The sequence below is a fragment of the Bombus huntii genome, chromosome 14 (assembly GCF_024542735.1).
Source record: "Bombus huntii isolate Logan2020A chromosome 14, iyBomHunt1.1, whole genome shotgun sequence".
NCBI classification, from domain to species: domain Eukaryota; kingdom Metazoa; phylum Arthropoda; class Insecta; order Hymenoptera; family Apidae; genus Bombus; species Bombus huntii.
Genome location: NC_066251.1, coordinates 1,881,650 through 1,900,592, shown reverse-complemented (window position 1 = coordinate 1,900,592; position 18,943 = coordinate 1,881,650). Strand labels below are relative to the sequence as shown.

At 32.2% G+C, this 18,943-nt stretch overlaps 2 protein-coding genes and 1 long non-coding RNA gene across 8 annotated transcripts in view; 2 read left to right on the top strand and 1 right to left on the bottom strand.

Annotated features, from left to right (window-relative positions):
- Nucleotides 1–1,966: 1,966 nt before the first annotated feature.
- LOC126872907 (zinc finger protein 660-like) lies at nt 1,967–7,099 on the bottom strand. 2 transcript variants are annotated; one of them, XM_050633162.1, is made up of 3 exons: nt 6,807–7,099; nt 6,057–6,203; nt 1,967–4,868 (listed from the first exon to the last, which is right to left on the bottom strand). In XM_050633162.1, exons 1-3 carry the CDS (start codon nt 6,942–6,944, stop codon nt 2,994–2,996), a joined length of 2,160 nt encoding a protein of 719 aa, XP_050489119.1. In that variant the 5' UTR covers nt 6,945–7,099; the 3' UTR covers nt 1,967–2,993. The 2 variants fall into 2 exon arrangements, with proteins under 2 accessions (XP_050489119.1, XP_050489120.1); XM_050633163.1 differs by lacking the exons at nt 6,057–6,203; nt 6,807–7,099 and adding an exon at nt 5,538–5,664.
- A 5,441-nt stretch (nt 7,100–12,540) lies between these two features.
- LOC126872903 (metabotropic glutamate receptor 8-like) overlaps nt 12,541–18,943 on the top strand; it is a 41,150-nt gene continuing 34,747 nt past the window's right edge. For 2 of the 5 annotated variants that reach the window (XR_007692235.1, XR_007692236.1), the window contains exon 1: nt 12,541–13,005. The gene's annotated coding sequence lies outside the window, so the exon portion shown is untranslated. The remainder of the gene's footprint in view (nt 13,006–18,943) is intronic. The other 3 variants (XM_050633148.1, XM_050633147.1, XM_050633149.1) reach the window with 3 other exon arrangements.
- LOC126872926 (uncharacterized) overlaps nt 13,264–18,943 on the top strand; it is a 171,686-nt gene continuing 166,006 nt past the window's right edge. Inside the window, exon 1 of the long non-coding RNA XR_007692252.1 lies at nt 13,264–13,279. This is a non-coding gene — a long non-coding RNA (uncharacterized LOC126872926). The remainder of the gene's footprint in view (nt 13,280–18,943) is intronic.

Below are 18,943 nucleotides of genomic sequence, written 5' to 3'. Positions count from 1 at the left end.
TATATATTACCGACAGAAACTTGAAAATTATTGTTTCGGCAAATGATAATCATCAAAATCTATGAAAATTGGCAGACACAATGACGTTATAAAATCGTAACAAAAAACAGATTAAATCTGACACGCAACGTTTTTTAATAGTTTACGATTTAAGGAATCAGACAATCCCTTTACCATTTTCGTGTCACATGCGATGTTGTCGATTTAGTACAGGAGTACAACATTAGTAGCGGTTGGAATCAAAATCTAACGTAGTTATGGAATTATAGATTATTTTTATTCTGGACGAAATATAGAATTTTGTCTCTATAAACGATAAAGTAAAATCCCAGTAAAATTTCTAAATTATTACATATTGAGATATTTGTAATATATAGATTCTTTTGTCTTCGAGAAAATTTTTACTTTAGAGTCAGCGTTATTTTTTATACATACCATCACTTTTGATCGGCATCCACCGGTCAAACTGACTTTTTGCTAATATATAGCTATTCTTGTCAATAAGTATCATTTCAAATGTTTTTACTTAGTTCTAAGATGAAAACTAATACCATAAAAGTATAAACGAAATTCTAACCTGTAAAAATATATGTATAAATAATAATATTTGTTCTTATAATAAATTGTTGAGAGTGTAAACATAGTATAAAAATCGAAAAATTACTAAATTATTGATCCGCATAATGGAAGAATCATTTTTGATAACATCGATAAAGATGGTGAATTTTCACTAAACCACTCGCGCAAGCATCGCCTCCCATATGAATCGTCGCGCGCGTTCTTTTCTACTTCAACACGCAAGTTCCCGCGCGCGAATATTTCTATTTGAATATTAGTAACATATGAACATATCGAGAAAAAAGTTTTACTTAATTATTTTTGTAGCACTCCCAAATATTATTTGATATTTTTTATAATTTATTTACAACTAATTTTATAATATTTGTAAATATGTATAGCTTCCTAATGCCGATTAATATCACGAGAAGAAAAAATTAGACAGAAGATTTAAAGTATTGAGCAGTATATTAAATAATTCAAATCTTTTTTGACTTGAAAAATACATAAATTTACAGATGTGTAGTGACATTTCTTCACTCACTCAATATCTTATCTATTATCATTCGATATATTTATAGATTTATGAAGTTGTAATAGCAAATCATAGGTTTAAAATATACTGTACTATATAATATACTATAAAGAGCATTATATACATACTTTATACAATATTTGTTACTATCAGTGATTATTGCATATTAATTTATGCGATTATAAAAATAATATGGAATACACTTTCGATCAAATATGACAAAAATTTGATTCTTCTTTAAAAGAAAAAATCTTATATATATTTGAAAATATAATACTTGTGTTGAAAACGTTTCGGTATATATTAATCTTAAATCAACTACACAGACTATTATTTTAAAAATAAATATGTAATATCTATTACTATTAGACATGTGCAAATGTTTTATATTATATTTGCATGTGCAAATTAAATCTAATAATTTTGAACACAATTTTTAATTAGTATATTTTTATATCAATTAAAGAGATGACAATAACCATTGACAGTTGTTATTAGTCCTATTCTCAGCATTTAAAAAAATTAATAAAATTATATTTATCTAAAACATCCACAGTCTTTTACAAAATTATAACTACGCGAATCATATAGATTTTCTTTAAGCTACATAGTAATTAGATATGGTAATATTATGTAATTAGATTTATGAATTTCATTGAATTCAATTTGTTTTCCACCAATTTTACTACTCTTATATAGTTAAAATATTAATTTCCCAATAAATGATAAATTCATACAAAAGAGTATGGTTAAAAAGCTGCATTACAATAAACCTTTTTTTCGCACATGTGTACCATTTAGGTTTGCATTATTACTTTAATTGTAATTGAACAACTAAAGAAAAATCAGGTCGATTTCATCCAACTATGCTGATAAAATGAATTATGATCTATATATTTTGGTATTTCAAAGTACATATTTTATATTTATCTCATACTACACGTGTCTAATATTAATAAATAATATAATATAAATAACTTTCACTATTATCTTATACATTACATTTTTCATTCATACTTTTACCGCTGATCAATAACAATTTTGAAACATGCTTATACGTTTTCCAATGATCCATTTTGTTGTCATATACATTCGCTCATTTTTCAGATACTGCCGTGAAATATATCTATAAATTAGTACGATGATGCATTTATTTTACAAACTCATGATATAGGAACACAAACAGCAAATGTGTTGAAATATATAATTATATTTTGTGGATCACATCATTGTGGATCTATTGTATATATCTATTGTGTATACTCACGTGCATGATGATAAGAGAATAGAGGATAAACATAATTGTCTAACTTACACATCAACACATCTTAGTCAACTAAAATACATCTCTATAATACCTTTCCATATTGATTCAAATGGAACTAAAAATGAAAGTGTACATAATTTATAACGTTTAAATATTTTTGCTGTGTTACATCTACGTGGATGAAGAGTTTGTGAAAATAAGAAATTTTCAAAGATAAGCTTCATGAGAAAAATATTATCAATAAAAATCATAGATAGCATATGTCTTTTACTTTCTAACATCTAAGATCACAAATTTCTAGAATCACGAATATTCATTGTTAACGTTAAATAATAACAATATACATTTATTTGACAAAAATATACATTTTCTGAAAATATAGTAACGTAGTATTTTCAAATATAAAGTTTATAATAACAATTTTGTATCATACCTTCAAATTACGTATTATGGGCAATTTTGAGACGCCTTTTTGATATTTTTCAATTAATGTTTATGATAATTAATTACCAAACAAAAAACTGCGTATTCTTAATATTAATATTATTAAATTAATATTAATAAATATTATTAAATTAAAAAGTTAGAATCAGTACTTATGTGATCCAAGTGTGGTAAAAAGAAGAGGTTCTATTAACCATATTGTATAAGATTAAAAAGAGCATCGACATTTTCCTTCTCAGACTCTTGTTGCACAACCTGCGTAACGTTTTGCGTTAACAAAACTTGCTCTATTAAAACGGTCTCTGTATCAGGATGTTCCGAAACTGTAACATCTTCTTCTTTAATTGCTCCTTCCTGTTCATTGTTCGATTTGATCACGTTTTTTCTTCGTTTCGTTCTCGGTCTATCCGTGTGTATCCTCATATGTCGTCGTAAATCATATTTGCCCACGAAACGAGCACTACAAATTTCACATCCGAATGGTTTTCCACCAGTATGAGTCCACATGTGGCGTCTCAACGCGGCACTAAAAGTAAACGCTATTCCGCAAACATTACAAACATATGGTTTTTCCCCAGTGTGTAGAAGACTATGATCTCTCAGAGTGGCCCTTTGGTTGAATCGCTTTCCGCAAACCTCGCACGTGTAGCTTCGCGGGTTTGAGTGGATTCTTACATGATTCAACAAATTTCCTTGTTGAGAGAACGATCGTCCACATATCTCGCATTTGAACGGTTTTTCACCTGTGTGAACGCGCATATGTGTCTCTAAAGTGCGATTATTTAGAAATCTTTTTCCACAAACTTTACAGGGGTACTTGGGTAAGTGAAGACCTTGCGGATCCAAGTGTGTAATCAAGTGCCGCTTATAGTTACCTTTATGATTGAACAGTCGTGGACATTGACTACAGGAGTAAGGCGCACCGCGTATGTGTGTCGTAATGTGAGTTTCTAACTCTGATTTAACCTTGAATCTGAGGCCACATTTTGGACAACGATGCCTATGAAACTCCGTATGACACACCATATGCCTCTTTAAATACCTCTTCATCGTATAAGCTTTATTGCATATGAAACAGGAATAAGGGAACTGGCCTCTATGCGTTTTAACATGCGCACGCAATTCTCTATGACTCTGGCAGTCTTTCTCGCATACCACGCAAAAGAATGGACCGCTACTCGGCACATGATTGTCTATAGTATGCAACAAGACACCGGTCAGCTTATCGTAATTTTGCAAACATAGAGTGCACTGATACTGTATCACATCGTCTTCGAGTTTTATCTCCTTTATTCTCGTTATTGTATCATTCAAGCTACCTAATATATTATCTTTCGGGTCGACAAAATAATCAGAGTCAGAGTCGTCGCTCTCTTCTGGCTGTTGATTCGATTCCGGAGAATGTTTTTGTATGTTTTTCTCGTTTAGTCTTTCCATCGATTTTTCTTCCGGAATCGTAGGTTTCCAGGCCACCTCATCGTCGCTGATTTTATTATCTTCCCCCCTTGATTCCACAATCTTCTCGTTGCACACGGCATCTAAAAATTCTTCGTTATCCACAGTTTCGTGTAGGAGCTCCCCATTACAGTCAGCCTCGGTAATCTTTTTGCTATCTTCTAATTTAATCACAGTATCGCAAGAAAGCGTATTCTGCGTATTCACATGCTCTACGTGCTCTAAAGAAACATCTTCCGGTATATACATTATGGTATAATCTAGCTGCTGGGATTCCAAAATTTTCGAAATTTCATCAGGTATCTCGTTTTTCAGCGGTTTGTCTTGATCGATCTCTGCTCCTGACAGCTTCGAAATGATAATACCTTTTAATCCAGATATGCCAGCCTTGTTAAATTCGCCATTTTCTTCTACCAGTTCGGACACGTCGAGCTCTAACGCTTGCTCTTCTTTGTCGTTTATAGTAATTCGCTCGGACAAAAATTCTTCCGAACTATCCACATCAATGATAGGCTTAATATCTTCTTTGTTATCTAATAGTTTAATTTCTAACAATTCGTCTGATTGTTCTGAACAGTCTTGTTCAAAATCATTGCCCATTGCCTCCTCCTGAAAGGCAATACCAACAAGTTGGGAACGATGTTAATGCTTCCACATTACGTGCAATTACATGCTATGACGAAGTTAACGAAATTAAGAAAATGCAAGCATATAGCTGAGATTGGATCGATACAAGGAAGGTAACCTTTATGGGAAGATAATATAATAAGAACAATCAAATAAAATAAAAATTATTCTTCACTCTTTGAATACTGGTTGCTTAAATACGAGCGTATCGTACTATTATCATCCCGAAAGATTTTATTCTCTTACTATTTATATACTAATATCTTTGTATTTGATACATCCTTGTACAAATGATTTCTAAGGCTACTTTTTCAATATATAACTGATTTATTCGTAATAAAATATACAACTGCAAAGCTCTTTTTACATGATTAAATTATAATTGGAGCGAAACGGTAAGCTTGTTACTAAATATTAATTAGTATACGCAACAAATAAATTTCGTTCCATATCACCGGTATATTTTGTACGTAGTAACAAAAGAAACAAGTATAAAATATTGTTTAAAAATATAAAAGTTGGACACGAATTTTTGATAACGAATTGTAGAATTATGAAACATATCAAATTTTGTACTTAGTATACACCTGCATTAATTTTAATGTTAAATGATTAATCAAATTAATTTAATTAATGCATTTTAATAATAACCTTTCAACTGCCTTAGCTTCTTAAAACATCATTATTTTCAATATAAGTCACTGATCATTATAATTTATTCAGTACTACTTTATACATATATTTGCAAGCAAACAGAAATTAAGTAAATGTAATTACATGTCTGCAAATAAATAAAATTCATTAACATTCAATATTAACATATACCTATATTAACGTCATGTGTTTACACTTTCTTTTATTTACACTAGACATCTATGAAAATTAACTATTTACTGAGAATGAACAAGGTAATAGAATTAAAATCGAAAAATTAGTAATGTTAATCAGTTATGTCGACATTACATAACAAAGCATTGTCTTTGTATGTATTATGCAACTAGAACTTATAACTCCAATATTAATGAACTAACAGTATTTAGGTTAAAAAGTATAACATATGAAGATCAAAAACATGTTTTTGCATTTACAAAACTTTTTAACATAAGAAAATCACTACATTGTAAAATAATGTAATCTTAATTATATAATTACAAAGGCCAGGTATCTTACCTTTATGTTATAGCGAATTTGTGTTTCAAACATTTTGCGGAGTTTCCTTTCAGTAGCTTGAACTTGCAACTTGAAATCATAAAATGCATCTGTGCGATAAGCACACTTTGCGCAAAGCATATTTGGTAACCCATCGAACCTGTCAATCTATTTAAAAAAAGTAAACTATATTAACCAAGTTAGCTGATATGTATAATATAACTTATACAGTATAGTTAATACGAAACAAGTTTCCTATTTAACATTTCTTGTATTATATCTCATTAGTCAATTTAAAATCTAATACAAGAAAAAGTAACTCACATTTTACTTTGAAATTCTATTTATATTCATAATACATTCATTGTATTCATAATACAATTAACCAACACATTAGTATATAATGTTATTATAACTATCTCTTTTGTAACTTTAATCCTACATGTAAAACTTTACTGTAATACTTTATATAACAACATAAATTAATCTTGTTCGACTTGTTTATTCCTAAAAATTTAGATTACAATGGAATAAATGTCATTCAATTGAATTTAATTACAAAGTTTATTTTTTCCATTTAAACATCTGTATCTTGTTATCGCAAAATAAATAGCAGGTATATCTAATAAATGAATATTTGATGACACCATTTTAAGGTTATGTTACAAAATTACAAATTTATGCACGATTAACTATAATAAAAGAATGACTGACTACTTAACAAAGCAAGAAACAGAAAATATATTAACCAAATGATATTTTATAACTAACCTCTATCGATGCAAGCTCTGCAAGTTTATTAGGCAAATTTTTTTGACTAATCGTGTCATCATCGTACATAGGAAGAAGAACGCCGTCAACTTTCATGCACGCTCGACACATGTCGGCACAGCTAATTTCCCAATTCATCGTTACCTTCGATATCCTAACACTAGTAAAATAAGATTTTCACAACGTTCGTGCTCACTTAGAAATAAATGCATTTCACATTTTCTGGTTAGCGTCTTGTTTCCTATGGGACATCACCGTCAGTCAACATAAAGTTCAGTCATTAACTATAGATAAAGCTTATAGTTCACGCGTATGCTGAAGCGACATCTGACGCGTATCATTTTAGATATAAACGTACAATAAATTAGAGGAGTGTAATTTGTATCGATTAATTAATTTTGATGATTTCCATTTCATTTAAGTGCTATGTACATTTTTTTTTACAAACAGAACATAAATTTAAAGCAAGCATGATACTTTACGAGTGAATGCAGTTACACATATATGCAGTTTGTTTTTAAACAAATACTTATTTTGAATTTCAACTTCGTCAAGAGAAATTATAAAATTTTGAAAGGTATTTGAATAGATATTCTTATTAGAAAATGATTTTAAATGTTGACATTTTTATATTGCAGTCGATGTTATTTCCTTTTTAATTAAATATTTATTATCGAATGAATCGAAGAAATATGTGTAAATGGAATAATTCATATGTGTATTTTCCTGGACAATGTAGTGGACTGAAGTTTACAGCAGAAAGTCGGACATTCAAAAATTGTAGCAACAATTGTCTGGTATTTTACTTTTATTTTATTATTTTATAATATTATTATGGATAAAAATGTGACAGATAATACATAGTATATTTACGATACAGTATATTTACGAAAGGAAGGATTTACGATATAAACATTTCGCTTTTTTACGATGACGACCCTAAACTGCATAAATATTAATTGTGTGGATTGAGGATACATAACCGTTAAGTATTAAGTTATTGTATATTTCTCTATGTTTTTGATCACGATATTCAAAAAATTGATTTTTTATAGAGTATTTAACAAAAGTAGTAAAATATAATTTGTTGAGTGTACTATTATAGCCGTAAAGGTTAACACAGAAAAATATAGAGTGACAGAATAGTATATACATAGATTTCAATTTTGAAATGAAATTCATTATTATATATACATATGTGTACACACTATCGTTTAAGTAACAAACGCTTATTTAAAACAATATGCGAACATATATAACTTTGATCATTGTTATCGGAAAATGTTAAAAGAGCAAGTTATAATGCAATTATGTCATAAAATAAAATCTTTTACTAGTACTCTCGATCTGTATAAAGGGAAGTTAGCTTGGTCAGGTTAAAGGCCAGTACTTATCACGACATTTCGAGAATCGAGGCTATTAGTTGCCCCGGGGATAAAGATGACAAGGTGTTCTTGAGTCACGTAGATAGTAACATAAATAGTTAAGGTCACTTGTATGCAACGCGTTATTAAAAAAGAAAAAGAAAGGAAAATTGTCTTCCGTGAACTTTCTGCACATATGCGTGTACGTTTCTTAGTACGCAGATATACGATTTTATGCAGATATCCATTCACATATGAAACTGGTATTTATAAAATAAAAAGCATTAATTGCGCACATTATTATATATTATACAATGAATTGATTCATTCATTTGTGAAATTGATGGAACCTGAGTCTTTTATACACCGAGTTCATCGAATTTCATTTCTGAATATTTTCAAAACGGATTTTATTTTTTTATTTAGAAATTGACCGCATAATATAGTAAAGATACGATTAAGTATCCTAAACTTTTCTTTTCTCTTTTCGAAGCTTGGAACACTAAAAAAATTAGGCATCATTAGATTTAATTCTTATGAAAAATTATTTAAATTATTAAAATTTGGGAACAGATACGAAGGATCAGAGAAATAAGAGCTGAATAATGATATTAGGATATAAGTACCTATAAATATGAAGCGCTGTGATAATGTAGGAAAGGCAAACAATAAGGTGCGAAGTACGAATATAGGATCTCCCTAACACTGATAGTATGCTGAAGTGCGAATCTCCACCTAAATTCAAGATAGCGAAGTGCCCTTAATGACATCAGATATTGCAGTACATTGGCGTTTAAATGGCAGCTAAATTATTGACAAAAACATTTATTTGTCGCCTTGAGAACTTTGACAATTTTCGGATAACTTTCTGTTGAAACAAGTATCGTTAATTAACAAAGTCGTGCTGCTGATATCTGCGGTTTTCTAATGAGACTTACCTTTGGATCTTGTGTACCGAATATAATACGAGGAATTTTTGCCTGAGAAATTCTTCTACATGCTTCTTATTCATTTGATACTTTCTATTTTCCGAGAACTATTATATTTTTCTTACATCAGATAAGAGAAGAAAGGGTAGAGAATTTTCAATGGAATCGCAATTCTCCGTAGAAAACAATTTTCTTCCATTTTATTTTAAGAACTTTAATCAAAACGAGGCTACGCGGTAGTTCATTTATTAAGAACAATGTATTATTTATGATAGTTTATAGAATATTTTTGTTCGTTTAAAACTTGAAGATATTTCATGATTTGCTAATATGTAATAACAAATTTAAATCATAGTAAGATTTCATAAGAACATTCGTGTACTAATTTTGAAAGTTAGTACGAATTACAAAATGAAATTATACCTACTTCAGATAACTTAATTACCGGCAAAAAGATATGAAATGCTCATCCTTGATGGCGAGGACGATTCGAAAGACTAACTTTTAATAGCTGACAGAGTTATATTTTCAGATATTATAAGACTATTTAGGAATTGTGACGGACTACGAAAAATAAAACTTTAAATTTACTAAATAAATAGACGCCTAAATGAGTTACGACATTTATTAACATTATTAAAAAGACAGATGTGTGCAAGTTCTAATTAGCTTCGTTAATTACTCGAGTAATATTACAAAATGTAGCTGAAGCTAGAATATTTGCTACTTTCATATTTATCGCGTAATCGTTCTATCATATTTTAGATTAAACTTATCCTGAACGAAAAATGTTTCTTTTTCTTTCAAAGGAAAGAAGTTGGAAGCTTCAAGTGGTAATTTTTATATTCTTTAAAAAAAGTTATATTCATAATCAAGAGAAAAAAAAATGATTTCAAGCTCCATTTTTCTGTCTTTATCTGAAAATATTTTTTTAGGAAAAACCGTCTTCTAAATTTGAAGATGAAAAATCGGTAGTAGTTAATCCATCGAAGATCATAAGATTCAAGGGAAGCAGAACATTACCCGGTGAAAGAATTTGTACAGTCGATCATCAATCTTCTACACAATTGCCAACATTTACAGTATTCTTCTACTGCAGCATGAATGCCCACTTCATTTTATACTTTGTTGGAAAATGGTATATGCTTAGTATTATATAGCGTGATTATAACTAAGTAAATGTTAATAATTATGCCTCTCACGTATTCAACATTCATAATAATTATTTTTAAAGTCGAGGTGAACAGCGGCAGCATTAATCTTATTTTATATACTTCATACTTCTAATTAAAAGTGATGTTGCGTTTTTCATATCGATTATCTGTCTCATATATGGTATGCAATATGAACATTTATTTGTAAATTTATTGGTTTCCGTTACTCGTAAATTTCGTCCTCTGTATGAAAAGATTTTAGTCTTCCTTTCTACGTAATGTAATAAATTAAGGCAAAAATAATTCTCAACTGAATTGATAAATAATGCATTAAGTTACTAATATTTATTGGTTCACAGCGGATTGCAGACTTTTGTACAAATTCATATTTTTATGAACTCGGTTTACGAAATAGAAACTAAGTGATGATTCAGTGTATCTATTAAAAATTAAAACGGATGCAGTACTTTTTGTACTTTATATATTTTTGCATAATCTGTAGATTTTTGCATCTTTAAATTTTGCGTAAACACATCATAAATTGTACAATATCAGAAAACTTGGAATTCATATACTGATTCGATCAACGTTTGAAACTTTAATTTTGTATTACAACGACATATGTTTAAAAAGGTCGTCGAAGGTAGTTGGAAATTTTACTTTTGTACGATTTACGGCATAAATTCATTCTGTATGTAGGTACAAGGAACGCCTGTAAACCATGAGCAATTCAGATGATCAGGAATGACTAATAACGGATGTCATAAGATCGATAGTTTGGAAAATGTGCGAAGGAGTTTATAAATGGCAAGTAAGCTGATGTTGCGTTACTTTGAAAAATGGGAAACATTGTTCCTAGAGGGTCTGTCACAGAATAGAGAAGACAGAAGTACGTTCTACTGATTCTGAGATGACTGTGAGTAACAACGTAGCACTTAACCAAAACCCTGAAATGGATTGCTTTACTAACTTAACCACCGATTCCATAAAAAGCTATTTTTTACATTTTTAGCATATGTGACGTATGTGATCAAATCTTTTTGTTAAAGGGACTTTTGTAATCTGACTCGAGGATTTTACCTTCTCAAATCAGATTAGAAAAGAAACAATTTTTTATTCCAAAAGACAAATTAGTTGTTTATATAATTTTATTATATATATATATAAACTACAAGAAGGAATATTTAGAATGTCATCGAGCGTCAGAATTTAGAAACTTGATCGTTCGAGAGCAACTCCTTGTTTATTTTAATTAAAAGCAAACAACAACGGGGAAAGTATAAACGTATGGCGTCAACAAGCAAGATACAGAGAATTGCGCGTATGTGTCGATATTTGTTGATTTATTTTTGAGAGCAGAAGATCCGTACGAACAAAAGCAGTGTTCGTTAACTTTCATATTGTCCTTACTTATTACCATTCTTAATTGGATACTGTTTAATCCTATATGCCTCGATATTCATTCCTTGAAAGCATTCTAAATAGCATCTGATAACAAATTCATCTGATATAAAATATTCAATATTGAAAGAACATGTATTGTTAAAATATTCACTATTAAAAGAAAGCTAAGAGCTACGATCGTATTTACGTTAAAAAGTATTTACGTTCATCTAACGTTTGTTAAAAAGACAAAAGACGAGTGCTTTCTAGATTCCTTTCAACGCTGAATTACTCAAATTAATAATCGCTTGATACTAACGATAAGTGAAATCCGCAAATAGGCTATCTCGATATCATATTCAAAATGGAAAAGAAAATCGAATTTCTCTGTTCTCTCTCGTAGCAGTTGCTATGCTTTTAATTCTACGTTCCATCTCCTTCGTACGAATGATCATTTTCGAATCTTTTTCGAGGTCCAGCGCGAACACGTTCCAGGTAGCAACGTCTATCGATTCGGTATGTTTGATTCATCGATGTTAGACGATGACAAACACAGTCGCTGGTACATGCCACAGGCAATGGACGGGTTGCAATTTCTACAATAACATTTGACGCAGTGCGAGAGTACCGAGTATGGTGATATCGACAGGGATGGCCAGAGTGAACTTTGTCTTGGATATCTCGTGGCTCCAAAGAAAATGAGGGAAAAGACCAGGAGAGTAAGGAAGGTTATCGGGAAGCTGTTTTCGTGGCTCATCCTGCGATGAAAAGTCGATCGGCCGAGAGAAGAGGATCAACACCTCTTTTCGAAACGTACCGGCGGCCCATCCCTAGGCGGCGAGAAGCTCGATCAGCGCTTGCGCCCCGATGCCAGCTATAAGAATCTGACCGGCGCTCGTAGGGACTTCAGTCCACCCCGTGGTACCGGTGTCGCGTTCCTAGTTTCGTTGCTTTTTTCCTTCCCCTGAGCCCTTTCGTGGACGACGTTGTCGCTATGTTGCTTTTCCCGTATCAGTGACAAAGAACGAACGATAAGGCGAGAGAGAGAGAGAGAGAGAGAGGAAGAGAGAGAGAGGGAGGGAGGGAGTGTGTGTGTGCGTGTGTATGTAAGGGTAAAAAGAGAAAGAGAGAGAGGGAGAGAGCGTGATCATTCCCTGGCGCGCGCGGCACCAGCGAGCAAGGCGACTGGCGAAAGAGAGTGGAGTACGAGAAGTGGAGAACTCGGGGAAACAGGAGAAAGACAGAGAAAGAAAGATAGCGCGCCACTGAGAAAAAGAGCAGCTTTTCCTCCCTTCTCCGGCTTTCTGAAGCGATAGACAGGACAGCGTCGTCAACGTCAGCAGCGACGTCGGCATCCTGGACGATCAGCGTACGTTCACATCGAAAGAAACGTCCATATTTTGCTAGTAGTTGCCTGTTATTTTCATCTATTCGCCTTTAGTGATCGTGATTGTCGTTGCAAAGCTTCGTCGTAAATAGCATTCTTTCTGAAATTTGTAGCCAACGGTGCGACGGACCAGTCTGCCGCGGTGAAAAGACGTAAATGCAACGCGCGTATTATTCGTCGTCCTCGCTGTTTCCTGAATAAGCTTCGACAAAGACTGCGAAAGAAAGTAAGGAGAGAAATTTTCTACTCTCTTTTCGTAACCTTTGAAACCGACGAAACTGGACATATCCGTGTCTCTAGTCGTATTCATACAGTAGACGTGCATGTCGATTCGCGTTGCCAGGCTTTCCGCGCTTTCATTTTTCTTGCCAACAAGTTTTACGGCATTGTACCGCGAGACCAGCATCCGCTATTCGTTGTCATCGAAACGATTGCTGTATCTTAATCAATAGAAACTCGATCGAGCGTTCACTAGATCCGATTTCGAAATATTCGAACTCGAGATAGAAGTTTTCGCTTTAAGGATCTATCATTGCAAGCCTTTGAAGGCGTAACTGTTAATTAATTCCAGCACGCCTTTGAATTTCTTTTTCTAATTTCAATTCACGACGCTTCCATAAACGTTCTATTGACTTCGAACTTTGAAACTAAAAGTTCCTCGATACCTTTCCTAGACGACATTTACCGCGATGTTTTACTTTTTCGTGGACAAAGAGCTTTTTTAAAGCGAAAGCAGAGTAACGTAGCTATTGGCCCGTGTTGAACGATAATTCGATATTTTCTTAGTTGTCAAACAACATTATCATAAAGATACCTCGCCAGTACGTTAAATGATACTTTACTACGATAAAAACGTAGACAAATTAATACAAGATGTCGTTTGATTCTTAATTTTTGGTCAATATCGATATTTGCAAAAGAGTTCATTAAACGTTTGCATGAACGTTCATTTACTATGTTCTAGCTTTCATAGCGTTAATCAAAGAGAATTTAGAGAGAGATATAGCACACAAAATTAACATTAGAGTATGTGTTTGAGCAATTACGTCATTTGAATGACTCGTTAATTTTCCAATGGATGTAATAATTTTTACTTAATGCAATTTAGATTGTTTACTTCTGTCAACTGTACCTTCATTGATAACTTTGTTGTATTCCCACAATTATCTTTCTATCCTTCTTAGACTTACTTTTTCTCTTACTTTGTAGTACCGACTTGAGTTTATTAGCCATGGTGAACACAAAAGGAAAGAAAAAGTTGAGTAAGAGTTTGAAATGGAATCTAGATAGCAGTAATTATACAACGCTACAGTAAGCACGATGGAGGATTAAACTAATTGAAATTTTATCTAATAAGCATTCGATATTTAATCGCATCTACTTTATAATTTAAGTAATCTGTCTTTAATATAGAGTTTTGCATGATTTGGACTCTTTCAAACGTATGATATTTGCGTTTTAATTACACAGCACAACATACCATAATTGTCTGTTAAGCGAAACAATGAAATAGCTATTTACTCACAAACGATTATTCGCATAGTTCTGGAAAGAGAGGGATGTTTTAAAAACAGCATGAAATTGATTCTCAGTGGTTTGTAAGTTCGTACATTCTTCATAATGTGATAATAATGACGCTTTAATCGAAAATCCATTGAATTTCTGTCAATTAGCATTCTCTTGGTGGAAACATACAACAATCTTCTATTTGTTGAGTCGTTAACTTATTTAATTAATATTAACTGTATTTTCACATATTTTAATATTATACGTTAACCGGTTTTTGCTCTTCAAAATATAAAACACGATGAAGAATTTTGGATTTACTACTAAGATAATTACGGTCCATTAAGTATTATGTACCTCTAATTAATTATATTTCTTGATAATCTTAATTATTCATCAATACTCGCTAATATTCGATAGTTCTAAGTATTAATAAAATATCTAAGCAGCATTTATCGAACAATATCGAAGGAATATTTAACAATTTTATTAAAAATTGCTGACTTTAGTGGAATTTGTGAATTTCCTTCAAATATTCACATCATGTTTTTTCTCGCAATTTTCTTTTATTATCGGTGATTTCTGTCGTATAATAGGTCATCAAATTGTTCGAACAACGACTGATCTCTCACGGTTTACAATCGCCAGCCACGTGATTGTTTTCCGTGTGCTGTTCGATAGATTTGAAATCATAATGGAACGCTGGCTCGTATTCTCTTCTAATCAATTGTAAATTTTCTAACGGTTTACAATTGAAATTTGATTATATACTCCGGCAACTTTAACATAACTGAACGATCAGTAGTTTCCAACTATCGATCCTAGCAGGTTCATCTCCAACTTTAGAAATAAAGGCTGAGCCTCGACCAATATGTCAAATGTTAATGTCGCAGGATCGTAACGTTTTCTGACAGTTACTTAAGACGCCAATAAAAGCGTAAATATACGTTATAGTTAGCGTTTCGTCCGGTATTGTGACGAGAAAATAACTACTTTCAGCTGCTGAATGTAACTATTGCTATACTGAAAATGTTTACGAAAAATTCGAAGGCGAAAAAACGTATAAAAAGGGTTTGGAATTTAATAGAAATAACATTCTTCTTACATTCGATCTTTTTAGTTGTATTCGCGAAGATACGAATTTTCTATCATAAGATTTTCTAGACTTTCCTCTATTTTTCTTTCGTCTGCGTTTGTAGATGAAAAATTGCGGGGAACGCGGCGAATATCTAAAAATATAAGACACTGAAAGTACTCGGATCCTATTATTACTTACATTCCATTTCTTTAATTGTATTCATGAAAATATGAATTTGCATAAAAATTCGTAGTCGCGGTTACTCTCTTTCTTCGTTTGTTCTTTAAAACTTTCTTTTCTTTCTTTATCGCCTGTTTCAACTTGCCTTTGGTTTCCTCAATTTTCTCAGCATTTTTTTCAAATCAAGTAAAATTATAATTAACCCTAGAAACAGGAAAGGATTCTATACCTTCAACTTCGTACCTCGTTTATAGCCGTGGAAACAATAGCAGTTGATAAAATGCGTGTTTAACTGTGCATTCTTTTCGCGTTCTCGCTCAGTGAAAAGTTTCTAATGGCATTATAGAAAGCGATGTCAGTGCAGTCTCGCATTTTACGTTTTAATTAATGAAATATATCTTCCGACACATTAATTTATAAACTTTTCCTTCCATAGATTACGACGAATACCTACACTCTGTCGATCTGGAAAACAGGCAAAAACATGCGTGATCGGTAAAAAGTGAGCTTAAGCGTGTTTTGAACTCTCTAGGACAAAGCAATTCGAAGAGAGGAATGCAATCAGCTTTATGTACTTACGTGCAACTATTTCATTTACAATTCAAAGTTTAATACCGGTAGTTGCTCTAAAACATGGCATATATATATATATATATATATATATATATATATATATATATATATATATATATATATATATATATACACCAATCAGAGCACTATCAAGGGAAAAATACACTTGTATATATGTACGCTATATACGTTTCATCGTATAGAACATTAAGCGACTAATGGAATTACAATGAAACAGAACTTATTATTATTAACCAATGATGGATTATCGTTTCAATTTCACGTAACTATAATAGTAGCACAATTGATCAATTTATCAATATATAGCGTGACTAACATAGTTGGTTGGCAAAGTTCGACCAATATTTGTCCAGTGTGAATAGTTTCTGTCTGAGATATGTCGTTTCATACGTCATGCACGCGAACTTGAATAGAAAGCAGCAAAATATCACAGTATCACTGAAAAGTTAGGGCATCTATCTGTTGTTTTCGGCTTCGATAACGTATTTTTCAATTTTTACTCTCTATTGACACGATATATATATCCTGAAATTTATTTGTTTTCAATAGAATATATTACTCTATTTTTATGTCATAAAAAAAGATTTTTGTAAAATCGCGACAGACTCGAAAAGATATTATCTCGAGAAATATCTTACGGGTAATAATTGCTTAAACTATTTACTTTAATGTATGTTATTTATTTGATGCGGTGTTTTTCATTTGCTTAGCATTGTAGCGTATCTGTCTGAAAATCGTCTCTTTGAAAGTCTTAAAGCTTTTCCGCGGAAAAGACTTTAAAACGTTAAGCAGAGTGGGCAAGTCTTTATTTAATCGTTCATTGTCGTTTTATCAGGAAATTGTATAACGCTTTAATAAGTAAAGGAATATTCCAAAGTACATAAATAAGAACCGAGCGTGTCTGTCTAGACTTTTCTAAATATTTACATTCATCTTTAACACTCCTGTAAAGTAAAATTACGCACAAATATTTACACTTGTACGCACGCATAAAAAGTAACTCGATTATCTTCGTTAATTCTAGAGACACGAAAAAAATTTCATTCACAAAAGTTGATCGACGTAGAAGAGGCCATAAAGCATGCTGACATCAAAGTAGAAGAAAGTTTCAAACAAGTTTTATCAAAAAACGAGAGCATGTGTCGATACTTTTTGTCGTCATTGTGCTTTTTAGCGATACGCTACAATTTATCATATCTGCAGTACAATGGTAGATATCTAGGAGATTTCAATGACCTATAGCACAAGGTCAAGTCGATGACAAATAAAACGGCAGACCACCGATTCTCAAGTCACAAAGGGTGCTCGAAGTGGTATAGTGTACGTTTGCGTCGGCAGACGTGACATTGCAATCGACAGATGAAAGGGACTCGTACATTTCTTATCACTTCCGGATTGATCGGAGCACACGTTGCGATCGTTCGTCTTTGTTTCATGCCTTCCGACGTATTTGGCTTCTTTTTTCCTGCTACGCGATACGTCTTGGCGTTCTCTGAAGAAGTAACTTAAGTGGCGTTACGTCGAACGGACGAGCTGTTCACGAAATTGGCTCGCCACAACCTATCTACCCATTCGGGAAGATCCTATTGATTATAGCTTTTACTGTGCGTGTATTATGCGCAAAGCATCCATCATATCGCTACATTACTTAGCGAATAATACAACGACAATGTTAGAAGGTAGGAAACAAGGAGCCATTCATTGCAGCGTATGCTACAATTAATGCGGAAGTGATAAGAAGCGCATGAACCCCGCCAATCCGATAATTGCAAATAGACGACGCCACTCTGGAAGCCTCTCGTGAATCGTCGAATAAGAATCATTATTTTTATTTTATCATTATTATCTTACGCTCTTATTTAGCAGCGAATAATTTTGCGCCATGAACTATCGAGATCATCCAATAGTTTCTTTGAAGATAAAATAATAGAGAATGTCATTTAAAAAGATAGATACGATCTTGAAACGTTGAAAATTAATCTCAACCTAATCCTTCTGAGAGATTGTTACTGATATTATGACGTGATTAAATTGATTTAATACGATTAATAACTTGATTAATATGATGAATGTAATCCATCGTTAATTCGTGCATTTTAGTGAAATTTAATTTGCCGTCGTTATAGATCGATTAAAGCGTTTGGATACTTATAAACGATAGTGTAGATCGTGGAAGAACTACCCTTATTGAAGATGCTATTTTAGGCGCTCAATTTGTCGTCATATCGGTTCATAGGTAACAAAACTTCGGTTTTCATTAGTAGTACCTATGAATTTTCCACCTTGATAAGATAAATTTACTGTATCAACATACACAATGTATACCTACGTGTCGTTTATAGATGCACGTGCCGCACATCCGCACACATTGCATTGTTCGTTATCAAGCGATCAAATTGAGTGAAATAACAATTGGACCGCATCCAATATCTGGATCATCGACAGTAAACCTTTTACGATTCTTCCTCTGTAATTGCTTTTATTTTTTCGATAGAAACTTACATGGCTGTGTGATACTACATTTCTAGCAACTTCTAGTGTCATGCAGTTTATGTTTTATTC

What these genes read in the sequence shown, in the direction of transcription:
- LOC126872907 (XM_050633162.1), bottom strand. Translation starts at nt 6,944, where the DNA reads ATGAATTGGGAAATTAGCTGTGCCGACATGTGTCGAGCGTGCATGAAA. An exon ending in CAGAGCTTGCATCGATAGAG is followed by an intron (nt 6,204 to 6,806) that starts GTTAGTTATAAA and finishes TTTTTTAAATAG; the next exon opens with ATTGACAGGTTCGATGGGTT. An exon ending in AAATTCGCTATAACATAAAG is followed by an intron (nt 4,869 to 6,056) that starts GTAAGATACCTG and finishes ATTGCCTTTCAG; the next exon opens with GAGGAGGCAATGGGCAATGA.